At 39.2% G+C, this 15,813-nt stretch overlaps 1 protein-coding gene across 1 annotated transcript in view; it reads right to left on the reverse strand.

The window, feature by feature from the left end:
- Window positions 1–608: 608 nt before the first annotated feature.
- Window positions 609–15,813, reverse strand: part of LOC306773886 (gamma-aminobutyric acid receptor subunit gamma-3-like) — a gene marked incomplete at its 3' end in the record, with an annotated part of 162,414 nt that continues 147,209 nt past the window's right edge. Inside the window, exons 9-10 of the mRNA XM_079263830.1 lie at window positions 5,893–6,089; window positions 609–890 (exon numbers count right to left, since the gene is read on the reverse strand). Coding sequence (XP_079119956.1) covers window positions 609–890; window positions 5,893–6,089 — 479 coding nt within the window. The remainder of the gene's footprint in view (window positions 891–5,892; window positions 6,090–15,813) is intronic.

Below are 15,813 nucleotides of genomic sequence, written 5' to 3' on the forward strand. Positions count from 1 at the left end.
GTGAAAGCACAGTTCTAATAATAACAAGAAAACATTACTATTTAGAAAAGAGAACTAATCCTAGGATACAACTAAAACTAATGTGCTAGAAAAGTAATAGTGTTATTTTCAAACATCTCAAGTGGGGAGAACTGTAATCCGGGTTTATTTCACCAAAGAAAAAACAGCTCGGCATGCTGCGCTGTGATGGGGAGGTAATAAAGATAATGGAGGGAACTCTGGAGCTGCGTCCTTTGATGCTGCACCCTTTCTGGAGAAGGCACTATGGGTGCTTTGCTCGATGACCAAGATTCAGTTTTGCAACCCCGTCCCTGAATGTCTCTGAAGTCAGTTTAGTTTTGAGAGTCATCAAAGGGACCTATCCACTCAAGGTAAATGCAGGCGGCTTATTATTCCACTGCTGGGCAATTTGGTCCATGTGAAGTACCATTCCTCAAAGTGCTGTGGCCTTCACATTATCACTCCGGGAGTGTTGTGTCCATCAATATTCCTGCAAATCTGATACATCTCATTTCCTCCACTATGCTTAGTTAAGACCTCAAGTCACCAGCCGTGATGCCAATTGATGAGTTGCTTTGACGGGGCCCACAGATCACAGCCCAAGTGGACTAGAGGTAGAGGTAGCTGACCCAGTAGACGATGTTGAAGAGCAGGAAAGACGTGGGGAAGAATACCCTAGAGTAGGAATCCAGCTCGCGGATGTTGACGTGGATCCGTCCTTTCCTCCAACCTCCGTCTTTACACTCCTCAAAGCAACAGAAGAAGCTCTTGCAGTCTTTCCCATCCAGGCACTCATACAGGCAGTTGTCATCGTAGTCATGCCAGAACAGGGAGTTGCCCATTGGCATCATGGGCCGAGGGGTGCGGCTCATATGGAATGATGAATATGCCTGAAAGATAAAACAGACTGTTTTTTTATTCAATCACAATTTTCCAATCATAGTTGTTGAAGGGAAGTCTGGATTTCTCCCAACACCGTGCTGGAGACTAAATTACCTTTTAACATTTTCATGGCTTTAAGGAAACAACCAAATTTATTGGCTGCATTTGTTTACTTTGAGTTTATTCCTACATGAGAATATTAACTTTGATAATCTAGCAATTTTGCTGAAACACAACCTGGTTAAGAGTCCTGAAAAGAGAAAAAAAAGAATATAAAGAGAAACCATAATGTATAAGTAATTCTGATGTGAATCACCAAATTGATAGGTGTTATTTGGTCTACTTGTTTGAGAATGTAGCGAACCTTGTCCAAGAGTCTAAAACAACTTCTCATTGAATAATGTTGTCAGTCTTGTAGGTAGCTTGGCTAAATGGACAATAATGTATCTTCAATTGCCCAGTTATAGACAATTCTCAGTGAAGTCTCATTGTTTATGGCACACAATATTTCGGGTGTTAAAAGCTAGCTGTCATTAAGTGAATGTTGACCGTTTCTCATCAGGGATGGTGCAAGCGGATTTCACACTGTCCAAACCCGTTCAGAACTTTTGGTCATGTCAGACAGCAAAATGATAAAATATGTGTGCTTGTTGGTGTTCAGAATGTATGTGATTCTTCAAAATCTTGGTTTACAAACCTCTCAAACTGCCAAATTTAGGAGATGTTGCTGTGAGATTAAGCTTACTATGACACTTTGATTTACGGAGTCATTGAAGGCTGAGTAATTATTCATGGCAGGATGTGCATCTTACTTCCAGCTGTTCTCCAAAGTATTTTCTCTTCATATCAGTGGTAAATAAAACAACCAATTATACGAACTGGTGCAGATAACATTGAAGTAAAAAAAGAAAAATACGGATGTCTCAAAGTTATGTTTACCCTTAAAAAAAATACATGTGCTCCACATGTACAAGGGAATCACAAACATGTTTTTGAAACATTTTCATGTGACCCACATGAAAATAACATATGGTTGATACATGTGACACGAATGAATTGCGTGGTTGATACGTCTAAATGGTGTGGTTGACACATGTCAATCGCTTGTTTGACACGTGTGAATAGCTTGGTTGACACGTCAAATGGCGTGGTTCACACGTGTGAATTGCATGGTTGACACGTGTATTGCTCGGTTGACATGTGAATCATGTGGTTGATACATTTGTATTGCTTGATTGACACGTGTGAATAGCTTGGTTGATACGTCTAAATGGTGTGGTTGACACATGTCAATCGCTTGTTTGACACGTGTGAATAGCTTGGTTGACACGTCAAATGGCGTGGTTCACACGTATGAATTGCATGGTTGACACGTGTATTGCTCGGTTGACATGTGTCAATCACTTGGTTGACACGTGTCAATCATGTGGTTGATACGTGTGAATTGCATGGTTGACACGTGTATTGCTCGGTTGACATGTGTCAATCATGTGGTTGATACGTGTGAATTGCATGGTTGATGTGTGTATTGGTTGGTTGACACATGTGAATCACATGGTTGTCACATGGTTTATATGCAGTTCACTTTGGAATCATGAAGAATGGGAAACGTGGTTTACATGTGAATCACATGTTTGACATTTATAACATACATGAAATTCACATTTTTCTACATGTGGATCACCTGAAATTGTTCCTAACCACATCTTTGCACATAATACACATGTGAACCAAATTGAGATTTTATTACATGTTCTGACTCCTGTCAGCTTGTTAGTGTTTTAATTACTGTTAACGTTCAGTTAGTATTAGGAGACCTCTGGTGGTGACTCGTGTCATTACATCTTGGAGAAACCACTATCCAGAGGACAGGCAAGCTGAGTGCTTTTTTTTTTTTGTTCTTTCCTTGGAGTAGATTTGTCAGTAAGTACAGTTGTTCTTTGTTTATTCAAGTCTGTTTGGACATGCAAGCCGCAGTGTGGTATATGAAACTTTATATTTATAGTTTTAAAACTGAGCTAATTGTGCTAATGCTAATCGGAGCTAAATGTTTGCATGTGTTAAGCTATAAGTAGCTTGGTCTGCGGCCTACCTTTTGTTTTGTATTTAAATCTTTATATTATTATCTTTATTTCTTGTTTGTACTTATTTGATAACAGGTAAAATAACTGTTTAATGATGTGTATGTTAATTTGCCAAACATAGTTGCTTAAGCATTGGAAGTATAGCTATTTGGTGATCTGGAGTAAAGACACTGAGCAGAGATTTGTTATATTGTAATTTTTATTAATATATTTGTATATGTCTATTTGTATTTCAGTTTTACAAACTTGTGAAGATCTCAGTAAACGAACTCAACTGAGAGCCAAGTCTGCTGAGTCTTCTTGTTAACTATATGTCTAAGCAGTACCAGTACGTATCTGCCAGGGCAGAATATTACATATGTTTACACCACAAAGGCGAATAAGTCTAACTTTTCAATAACATGAAAACTGTCTTCGTCATGTCCACATTTACATCGTTGTTTAGACTTTATCAAATATCAAACCAACTTCAATAAGAATGGTTGAAACTGTGAAAAAATAGCACTAAAAACAAACTTCATATGGGAATATGATTTTAAAACGTGCAAATGAGCTTTTGGACAAAGTTAATTCAAGGTCAAACTTGTTTCTGAAAACAAAATGGCTAAATCTAAGTTCCTTTGAACATAAAGCTTTGGATATCCTGACAAAGTTAATCATGTGACTTTCTCCCTGATGTTTATAAAAATATGTGGGATAACCTAATTGGTGTAAATTTCCCAGTCGCCTTCTTTTCTGTCAGAGGAAGAGTGGTAGGCAAGTGAGAATTGACTGAGTAGGCGTTATAGAGGAGCTGCATGGATGCCTGTGAGGATGGACACAAAGCTTCTTCACACACAAACAAACTCAGCCAAAATACAGGCTGAAAAGCAGAGGAGGGGATGGGATATAGCAAAACATAAGTGTTGAACCAGGGCTGACAGTCTTTCTGGCCCTGGGACACATTCAGCAGAACTCCCATACACTTGGAGGAAATAATGAATAGAAAGGGAATCTGGAGGAAGGGAAATGACAGCAGTGGCTGACTCAGTTTTGGGGATGTGTACCACTGCCATTAAAACACGCAGCATGTGCAGGCCTTGAACACCCACGCAGAGCATCAGGCTCTCACACATGGACGATAGCATGAAAGATATTTCCAGCTGCACGTACGTGCTTATAAAGATATGACAGGCTACTAGGAAGATGTTGCATGCTGTATATAAGTGTTGGTATTATACACTAAAATCAACACCAGTAGCTTGTTTGGACATCTTAAGTGACTTAAGGCCAGAAAACAGTTGAGTACAATATTTACAGTGATATATGCTGTTTTGATTGGTTCCATTGAGCTGGGAACCCAGTCATTGATGACCAGGAGTCTTGGTGACCCTTCTGAGGTTGCTAAGGCATCCATTAATGTAGCCTGAAATATTTGATGAAAGCAACTTGCTGTTGGAATCATGAAATATGTGCCAACCAAATGTCTGACACGCACGGACAAAACCACTTAAGAGCACATGTGGGATTTCGAGACTGCATAACAGAGAGCATTTGGTGGAAAGCTGGGTCATCTGGATTTTAACACTTAGAACTATTAATTTGCCTGCAGCCTTTAATGCTATTGATTATATTTTCAATGTTTTCTTAGGAATGGCAGCGTGTAGGGGTAAGTTGTGATGAATGTTATCTTTTTATTGATCTACAGAAGTTTCCAGACATTTAGAACCCATCCAGAGGTTTACAATCCTGCCACAAAATGTTTATTCACAGGCTCTATATGGTAAAGCGTCCCATCATAACATGGTCGTTTATCACAATTCGTATATAAAGACCACTGTCACTACTACGTAGCTAAGGGACCTCAATTAGCTGCTTCCTTCCTTCAGACTGACCACTAATTAATGTCTTTAGTTGACTAATGTCCAAAGAGAAGCTGCCAAAGACAAAAAAGTCATATGTTAGTCTGAAAAGGAAAGAAATATCGGTCCTATGTAGCTGGAATTAAGCCAAGAATGTGTTTTTCAGGCACCATGGTGCTAAAAGGCAGCTGAGTTGGAGCTGTTTTTGGAAGGATAGTTGGTGTATATGTAGTATAAAAACTAAATAAGAAAAAGTGTAAATGCTTTCTATCGTGTTTGTTTCAATACCAATATTTTTTCTCCTGACCAAACATTTACAAGAATAATAGTTATATTTACAGCTATTCATGCCATTTAGTTTGCTTTTCTAGCTCATAGGATCCGTAGGGGTCTTGGCAACCACCTGAGGTTGCTTTGGCACCTACTAACGTAGTCTAATGAGACATTTAATGACAGCAAAGGCTGTTGTGACCCAGGAGGCACAACAGTGACACGATTGATCCTTTTTGGCTTATTAGTATATCATTGATTTTTAATATGGCGATAAAACATGGAAAGAAGCGGTTATAAAATCCATCCAACATGAAAATCCAACACAGCTTTTATTTGTAAGGTTTTGTATCTCTTCATAGTCAGTTTGCTTGGATCAATGTTTATGGTGGCTTCAGTGTTTTTGATTGTTTCTGTAGTTTTAATCATTTTGTAGTTTAGTTTTTGAATTTCAAGCCTGTTTTTGTCTTTTTCTTTGTAGCCATTTTTTTTGTCTCTGGTTGTTTTGTCTCTGCCTTGCACCACCCTCCCCCCATCTTTTTTCCTATTTCTCTCTAATCCTTTAATGTCTCTTTGTAGACATATTTTTATGTTGTTTGAGATGACATCAGGCAGACACGAGTTCAGTAATCTGACCACGGGGCTGCATTATTGTGCTTTAAATGACAGGCTGTAATGAATGATGCATGCTTTACAAGCTGTTCTTCGACTACTCTGCACAAAGAACCTTGATTTGAGTGGAAGTGTGTAAAATGCAAATGCAGAGCTAATATAAAGTTTTAACCCCTCTAAATACACAATTACCATAGACTTACCATTCTGTGCATCTTGGGCGGAGGTCTGCGTATACTGTAGGAGTAGTAGTTGAGCATGGCATATTCGATCATGGCAGCAAAGACGAACAGAAAGCAGACGGTGACAAACAGGTCCATGGCCGTCACGTAGGACACTCTTGGTAGTGAGTTTCTGGCCACTGTACTCAGGGTAGTCATGGTCAACACTGTGGTGATACCTGGAAGGTAATGAATTGTTCAAGATGAAGAGAAACTTTAGGAAGGAGTGCTTGATCAGTAGTTGGTGAGACATTGGGGTAGCCATTAACCTCTTTTTTTTTTTTTTTTTAATCAGATCTGTCAGTACAGGGGCAGCATGAGATACCTGGAGTTGCATCCACAAGGAACCAACAACACGCAGAATAAACTTAGCAAAAAGACTCACTAAAACAAAATTCAAACCACAAGCAATTGTACGGGAATATAAGAAAAACTTCTGTCACTGTCTACTTTCCTGCTTCTGGTCAGTATCACGAAAGCAGAGACTCCTCTGATGACGAAGTAGTCAAAACCTGCCGAGCAAAATCATCATTCTTACGTTTGCTGTTTTGTGGTCAAAAGTTTTATTCCAGACATAAAAACTCTGCTGATGTGATCTTTGTTTGTATCAATCCATCCATCCATCCATCAATTCCTCCATCAATCAGTCCATCCGTCCATACATCCATCCATCCAGTATACTTTATTCATCCCAAGGGGAAATTCAAAGTTGCACTACAACCCGTCCATTGGAAAAACCCAGCTGGTTTCCATAAATTTGCTCTTCTTATTGTAAACTTAGGGTCTTTGTGGATCCTCATGGTGCTTTTCAGATGAATTTTTGGTTCAATCCTAGATTCTGCTGACTGACCACTGATGATAGTGTCCATATCTCTATCATGACCTGCACAAAACCTCTATTAAAACAGTGAAATTTCTATTTTTTAGATTTTGCGGTTCCTGTTCAAAAAATACTTTTCTCATTCCTGGATGAATTGGGCTGCAGTCCTCCAATTTTCTTGAAGGAATAAACAATTTAGACGAATGGTGGGCAACTCCGGTCCTTGAGGGCCACGGTCTTGCAATTGTTTGGAGTTTCCCTGCTGCAACGCACCCAACACACATCAGACCTAATCAGCAGACTGCTGCTAGTGCTCTGCACTAATCTGCTAATTAGACATTGATTTGAGTGTGTTGCAGCAGGGAAACTCCAAACACTAGCAGGACTGCTGTCCTTAAGGACCAGTGCTGCCCACCCCTGACTTCAACCCAATCCCATTTCTCTATTTTACCCCTACTCTTTACCACTTGCCCCCTTAAAGAGCTAAAAGGGGGAGGGGTAAAAGTGTACCCCTGTGAATTGCTAGGCACCTTCAACAGTCACATACGTCACCAGTAGACACCGCTGGCTTTTACATTGTCTGACACAATGAGCGCTGCCAGAAATCTAAACAAAATCATGCGATGTACAGCTGTGGTGATCTTTCTTGCGTGGCTTTTGCATTTCTTTTACGTGTAGCATGGACGCTCGCATTTCCTTCACAACATTGGTTTCATTCATCAATGATCCTTCAAGTCCCGAATACACCACTTCATTAGTTACAGGATAATCAGATAATGTTGCATCTGATCTCTACACAACAGTCGGACATATTGTGTCCCACAACGCCTTAAGGCAACTAAAGAGCAGCAGCGAGGTTACCAAAGATTCTATTCTATTCTATTCTATTCTATAGCCATGTAGTATTTAGCTTTTTATCCAAAGTTACTTACATATGAGAGTAAGAACAACACATCCATAAAATCAAACAGTAGGTGCTATAGTGGACCGCTGCGACTCCAGTTGGACGCAGGTGATGACATGTAGTGCTTCAGGCTGTATTTTTTCTCCTCCCCACCCCACAATATTCCCTAAGTTATTTCCGAAGGTGTTGATGACGTTATGACTGTAGACAATCAGGGCTGCTTATCGAGCACCACTACTGCTCAGCCCGATAATGTTAATGCTACTGAGGAATCAAATTGGTACCACCATTTTTTTTTTTTCCAAGCATTTAATAAAGATGACCATTACACATTCAAACAATGTTAAACTAGAGAATCTCTTCCAACTTGGTAGCAGCCATCTTGCCAGTGTTTAGTTAGCAATGAAGTAAATAAAATCCTTCTTTATCCAATTGAAGTTCGCTTCTGAAAAATCCTCATTTGAAGGGCTATACAGCCCTACTCCCTGCCCCTCTGTCCTACATGTGAACAGAGGGGTAGGGCAAAGGGCTGAAATGGGATTCAGACTCACATTTTCCAATGTGTTGCAGGCAGATATCTTATTTTTCAGCTTTCTACAGAGACCAATGATGCATGTAACTCTTGTAGTTGTAAAGATGTAGATCATTTATTTCAGACATGAGGGAAAAACAGGCTTAATGAAAGTCCACATAGGGCTAAAGGTGATGCAGCGGATTGTCCCATAACTTTTTTTTGTATACTTTTCCCTGTTAGTCTTGCTCCGTCCTCCTGTGTTAAAAAATTAATTTAAATATTGTGTAAGTTATCAATCTCCACCTTTTACGATGTGGATTAACCACATCCAGAATAATGAAAAAGGTTGTTTTTATCTACAAGAGAAATGAATTAGGTAAAATGCCAGACTCGCGGTTTGTCAGGTGCTTAAAATTATTCATATCTAGTTAATTGTGATTATGTGCTTTTTGTTTTGCTTTAGATCTTCACTTATGTGGATTTTTTTTTAATTTGTTCAGTGTTTACTGGAAAGTGTATTTACCTCATTGAAATTGTCTCATAACTATTTGGAATTGAACTAATTAACCTTAGTTTTTTTTCATATAACATTACACTGCATGAAAACAATGTGTAATTATGGATATCAGATATGGTGGAAAAATAAATATTTGGGATGTAATGCAAACTAAAGAAGGTTTTTTTTTTTTGGTTTTTTTTTTACCTTCAGGTGTAGGAATTTATCATTTTCCTTCATTTCTTTAATCTTTGTGAGAAAAAGAACAAACAAATAGGAAAAAGTCCTGTTTTTTTTTTGTGTATACATGTGAGATCTTTCTATATCCAAATCAGTCTTAGAAATTATCTTTCCAGTTTCTTTTCCTCTTTCTTAGACTCATTTTAACATATTTCCTTATTTTGGCTTTGAGCTCCAGCAGGCGTCCTCAAGATGGCCGAATTCCTTTCTCCCTCCAGCCTCCAAGACCTTTTCTTCATCTGAGCGAGTACAAACACTCTTTGGATCTTTAAAAGGTTTCTTACTAAATTTTTGTCATTTTACTTGATGTTTTTCACTTGTCCAGCTGTAAATTTTTGTAGAAGAAAGTCTAATCTTCTCTCTATCCCTCTTTTTTTTCTGTCTGCTGTGTTTGTGCTCCTCAGAGCAGCTCAATCTGCTCCTGCTGTGTTTTAAAATCTGAATCAGCCCGTTTAGTTCGAAGCTCCGCTGGGTTTGTCTTTCATTCTGTGGGCTTTGGGTTTTTGCTGTTTTGCTGTGGGATTGTCTTGTCGTACTCCTTCAGCTGCATAACTATTAGGGGTGTGAATGACCACCGCGAAGGCTGATCTGATGCAAATCTTGATGTGCTTCCAGTGATATGATACAAAACAATGTAATATTATGTGACAAGCTACAACACAATGCAATACAACAAGGGTGCCAACCTCCAGGGCTGGGATCTGTTTTTGTTTACCTCTACCAACACTGCTGATTCAAATCAAATGGATCCAGCAGCTTCTCGTCAACCTATTAATTAATTTCAGCCAGGTGTGTTGGAGCATGGAAACAACAAAAACCTGCAGGATGCAAGCTTTTAGGACTGGAGGTTGACACCTGTGCAATACGTTACAATATGTGATATTATACAAAACATGAAAGATGAAACAGATGCAATGCAATAGGATGCGATTCAATATGTGATACGACACAAGTTGATACAATGTAATAGAATATTATGTGATGCCATGTGATACAATGCAATGTGATATGATACAGTATGATGCAATACGATAGAATAAAAGGATGGAATACAATATATGATAAAGTACGATTCATGATTCATGATTTGATAAGATTTTGACTTTACAGGATGCAGTCCATGTGACTCAACACACAAAACAATAAATCTAACTTAAAAAGATGTAATTAATTATGGTTTAAATAGAGAACGGTTTTATTACCATCCATCTTCTACCGCTTATTTGGGGTCGGGTCGCAGGAGCAGCAGCCAATGCAGAGAGGCCCCTACAGGCACCAACCACCTTACAGCCACAGTTCTGGCTGGCCGCCTCAACAATAGAGGTACAGAACACAGCCCACTCGGACTCAATGTCCCCGCCTCACATGGGACACGGTTGAAGCTCTGCTGAAGGTGGGAGTTGAAGGTCGCTCTGATGAGGGACTCTCCCAGACATTTCCAGCAGACCCTCACAACATGTTTGGGCCTGCCAGATCTGACCGGCTTCCTCCCCCACCACCTGAGCCAATTCACCACCAGGTGGTGATCAGTTGATGACCCTTAACTCATTGGCTGCCAGAGATGTATTTTTGCTGTTTTTTCCAAAGATGTGAAAAGACGCCTTTGCACTTTTGTAGTTTCTGTATATGGAAAACTGATTTGGCGGTGTGCACAGATCAAAATGTCCCCAAAATGTGCTCTCTGAGTATGCACCCCAAAGACAGGGACATGGGGCTCTCTGCTATAGCAATGGCTCACAGACAATAAGTTAATAGCGAACACAGCATCTGTCTTGCATCCTGTCTCTTCTCTGAGATCTCTCTAGCCAGTAAAAGTCAGTCAAACATTGAGTCTTAGTGCAAGAAATATTACATTGTATTTCTTTGAATCAGCTTTGGTACATGTTTAAAATGGTGTTGTGTGGTTGTTAGTGTGTGACATTGACTGTAAAGCAAAAGGCTGCCTTAAAGTTATGCAGCTTTCAGGAAATACACATTTTAGGATACTCAGCCTAGGGAAGTTGCAGGGCAACAGCTCCAGAAATGTACATACTTAATGTCAGAGAGGCATCCCAAGAGTCACAAACCTATTTTTACAGTCACAACTTGCATAATGCTATTAAGTATGCAATATCAGTAACACAATTTATTTTTGAGAGCAACTATAAAATACTGACTGGTAGCATTCTGAATAAACTTCACTGTTCAGTTGTTAATCTTTCCATTGGAATGGTTCTGACTGTTTTACTTTAGTGAAAATCAAGCATAGAAAATGGGGCTAGAAAAGAGCATTGGCTTTACTGCTTATTTATAAGCACATTTAAAACTATGTGATTTGACTACAGTGCTGTAAAAGTTAAGTGTCAGATAAGATACAGACAAAATATCAGAAGAAACTCCAGTGACAAAATGTCAACATCTCAATCTGAATTAAGTCAATAAATGTTGATTAGATTAAAACATGAATCTGTTTTTCAGAATATTGGAAGGGTTGGGCCTTAGAATGGCTTCTTAGTCCAAAGAAACTGGTTCAAATAAGTAGATTTGTCCATTTATCAAATAAAACATTATTGAAAATTCCTCCCAAGTTTTTTATAGTTGTTCTTTTGTTGGGTTCTAGAGGTACAAGGCTGATACTGTGATTTGCACAGAGGTTTGGGGGCCCTGAATGACATAATTTCAGTTTGTCCTGGTTTAACCAAAGGAGATTTTATGGCATCCAAGACTGAACCTCCTTTCAAAAGTCCAATAAAATTTTAAAAGGAGCTGAATTGTTGCGCTCGCAGGGAACATACATTTGAGAATAATCTGCATAATGGTGAAGAGACCTCATCGTTTTCTAAGGTAACAGCCTAGAGGTAGCATATATAATAAGAAAAGGACTGGACCAAAGCTGGACCTCTGGGAAAAACCTGCAAGAGAGTGGAGCTGAAGCAATGGAGGCTTTTCTGATCTTAACAGAAAGACTTGTCTGTCATTTAAGTAGAATTTAAACTATCGTAAAGCAGTATGTTTGAGCCCAGCAGTGTATTTTGTTCTAAATTTAAAATTTCTAGTCAACTGAACTAAATAAGATGAATCCATAGTCTGTAACTAATTAGAGGTCACGAAAGAAACACAACATAACTTTTTGCCCTTAAAACTTGAAAACTTTATTTCCATCCGGTTACACATTAAAACTGCATTTGCCTTGACAGGACCATGTTCCATGCCAGCAAATGGATATCAACACTTTGGGTGCTCTTTAATGTGCAATATGACTGTTTCAGCAAAGAAATGAAGGAAAACATTTTTGGAGGACGCGATGAAAAGAGCGACAGGGATAGACCATGAGGTAAGACCAAGAGTCAACATCCAATTGACTTTTACTGGCTGGACAGAGCTCAGAGAAGAGACAGGATGCAAGACTGATTCTGATTTAGCTTCCGTCTGGGGCTTTCACAATGAAAATCTGCCAAATTTCAGTAGTGGGGCTTTAAACGTGATGCAGTTTGCAGATTGTGCCACTAGGTGGCACTGCATCTCAATCACGGCATCTTTAACTCATCGGGCATTAATGAAACTGAGGGGTGACCAACTTTGGTTCTCGATGGACACATTCCTACATATTTTCCACGTATCCCCGTTCCAACACACCTGACTAGAATAAGTCAGTCGTCCTCCAAAACCTTATATATTGCTGTTGGGTCCATTTAATGTGAGCCAGGTCTGTTGGAACAAAGATGCATCAAAAACCTCTGGGACGGAAGCCCTCGAGGACCCACTTTGGACACCCCTGCCGTAACTTGTAAGATATTTAGTTTGTGGAAACGGCTTGAATGAAATGGGTGAGGGACTATTTACATTTGCAGCATGAGAAACTGCGTGTCATGGTGGTGCTTAAGTGTTATAATCAACGATAACTTTTAATTGTGCGTCACTGTATCATTACTGGCATTGTTGGAGAAATGACTTCCCATGGTTCCTTAAAAGAGAACAGTGTGTTCACTTGGTGAAATGAAATCAATTCTTTCAAAGAAGGATGAACCCAGTGACAGTAATGCCCAATGGGGCATCGATATTTACTGCTGTGACACACACACACACACACACACACACACACACACACACACACGATTTTCTTTAGCTCACCATGTTTCCCTTGCATCCTCCCTTCTTTCTCCATGCAATGTCTCTCCCTTTCTCCCCTCTGTCCTTTTCTCTCTCTCTCTCCATCTCTCTCCTTGGTCTCTTTTATCCTCATCCCCTCCATGTCTTTCATGGCAGTGTGTGCCACTGTTTTCGCCTGTGGTTTCCATAGAGACGAGTTGCTCCCCTCTATTTCAAGCCACCTCTTCTCGTCTAGTGCTCGTCTAGACTTTCTCTTTTTCCTCACTCATTAGATTTAAGCACCCAACCAGGTAAATGAACAACACTCTGCTTCTATGATGCCGTCATAGTCTCTGGTACGAGTAAAGTGCACTGCAGTGTCTTTTTATTAAATGACATATTTCTTTTTTTTTTTTCTTGTAATTTTTTTTACTACTATACCTTTTTTTTTGTTTGTCAAGCTGTTCACTGGCTTCTCTTGAAAATCAAGGTTGCAAGTTTTTTTTTTTTTCCATGCTCTGTTTGAATCATTCTGTGGAAATTGTCGCTACATGATGCCATAGCAACTGAGTGATTCCTGTGTGAGCAGGCCATCTCAACCGCACAGTCTCGCATCTACAGGCAAAAACAAACGCTGCCACACAGACGTGAGAAAAGCTTCGCGGCATATGCCTGTACAAGGCAAATACGCCATAGATATCCTCACAGTGTGATCATAACAGTCTTATTTATTTGTTTCAAAGGAAATTGAAAGAACACAAGAGCCATGATGTGCAGGAGTTAGCGTTCCTAGACAATATTCCTCATGTGAAATGTCTGCAGACAACACACTGAAGCTGATTCCAATAGGCGATGAACTTGCTGCATGGCTGATCCTCCACTTCTGGTGTGTGAAGTCATGAATTAAAGTCCAAATTTCTAAAGCAGGACACACATTTGTTAGACTAAAAGATGCTACACGAGCAACATCGTTACCAGTTATAAATGTATCCAGGTGTACAGCTGGTGGAATACACCACCTGTGTTCATGGAGTTTCTATAAATACTACCAGGGATGTCCAGAATGCAGGTCAGCAGCCTGCATTCGTTTCACTTAGACTGAATTCTTCTGAATATTTATTTAAACGCATTAAAACCTGTAAGGATACTTAGGAGAAAACTGATGTTTTAATGTTTCAATGCAAAACCACAAATTTTTCCCGTCGTGTTTTCAGGAAAAGTGAACTGAACTGAAGAGCGGAAACTACCTTCATGTAGACTGAAAACCCCTGGAGACAATGTAGCGTGCATGTCCAGACTGTGTTGGCTGGTGAACCTTTGACAAACACACATGTGCACGACATCCTCATCAGACCTAATGGCATAACTAGGGATGGATGTATCAATACTCTGAAGTGGATACGTCCATCTGTCAGTAAAAATATCTGATCCAATACATATTCAAGTACAAAGGCACCTCCCTGCTGCGACAAAACATGCCATTTATTTTCACTGGAGAGTTTTAGGCAATAAAATTACATATAAATCCCAGCAACAGTGCATTCCTTCCATGTCGCATGATAGTGGTAGCCTATCAGATTTTATGATATTATGACTAGGCTGTAATGTAAAAACAAAGAATTCTCCTATCACCACCAAGGCCGATTGGGGGGGAAGCTGGAGCCTATCCCAGTCATCATTGGGCGATAGGCGGGGTATACCCTGGACAGGTTGCAGGTCCATCACAGGACCACACAGAGAGACAGCATCAATTCACTTTGTCACTCACTCATAACGACAGTTTAGAATAACTAATGAACCTAAAATGCATGTCTTTGGAAAGTAGGACGAAGCCAAAATACCCAGAGAGAACCAACGTAGACATGGGGAGCACATGAAAACCCCAGTCAGACCACCGTTCAAACCTCCATCCAGCCAAGGACTGAACCAGCGACCTTATTGTCAAGCCTTGGTGTATTTGTATTTTATTGTTGTTTGGTCAAATTTACATCACAAACAAAATTTAAACAACATAAAATAACATAAATTTCATTATTCTCATTTGACCAGGTGTAGGCAGAAGGCAAGGCTTATTATACCTCCCCTTCTCTCCAAATTTAAAGCACCAAAGGCGTTGGAGATTTGTTTACAATATGTAATTTAATATTAAAAACAAAAACAATGGTGCTAACATCTAGTGCAGCCAATTAAAGATAATGAATTCTTCTTTGGTAACAACATAATACAGGTGTGAATTATGTTTTAATATATCAATTTATAGCTCAAAAAATATCAGCATAGATGGCAAAAGTTGCGTGAACTAATGTTATTGTATCAGCAGGACACAACTAGATACCGGACATCACAACCAATTGTAAAGATTATTGACAGCATCACATCATGATAATAGGAAACAATTGCTGAATAAATTTGGGATTTTTATTAGGTCGCGGTTATACGTTAGTGCAAGAGATTAATCAGTTAAATTGACATTTAATTTTTGACGTATAAATAAACTACAGAGTTATTACTCATATCAAACACAAACGTGATGTTTGGGAATGTGGCTCTAAAAGTTTGGAAACCGTATCAGCATCTGCAGTTTGTGTGTCTGACGGCTTAAAAGTTGCACAAAAAACAGCTTTTGTTGCAGAGATCAAAATAACTTTAAAAGATTCAGGATTACTACACATGTAGCTGCATGTTTGTACATGTACAAGAACTTCTAGTTGTGAAATTCCTCTGAGCACTGAAATACAAGATTTATCATTTTCAGAAACCAGGGATTATAGTGTGGTAATTTTACAGATTTGATCTAAATCTTGATCTAAAATCTGGAATAAATGTGTCAGCATATAGAAAGGAAAAAAGTTAATATATAT

Source organism: Telmatherina bonti (genome assembly GCF_933228915.1).
Source record: "Telmatherina bonti genome assembly, chromosome: 24".
Lineage (NCBI taxonomy): Eukaryota > Metazoa > Chordata > Actinopteri > Atheriniformes > Telmatherinidae > Telmatherina > Telmatherina bonti.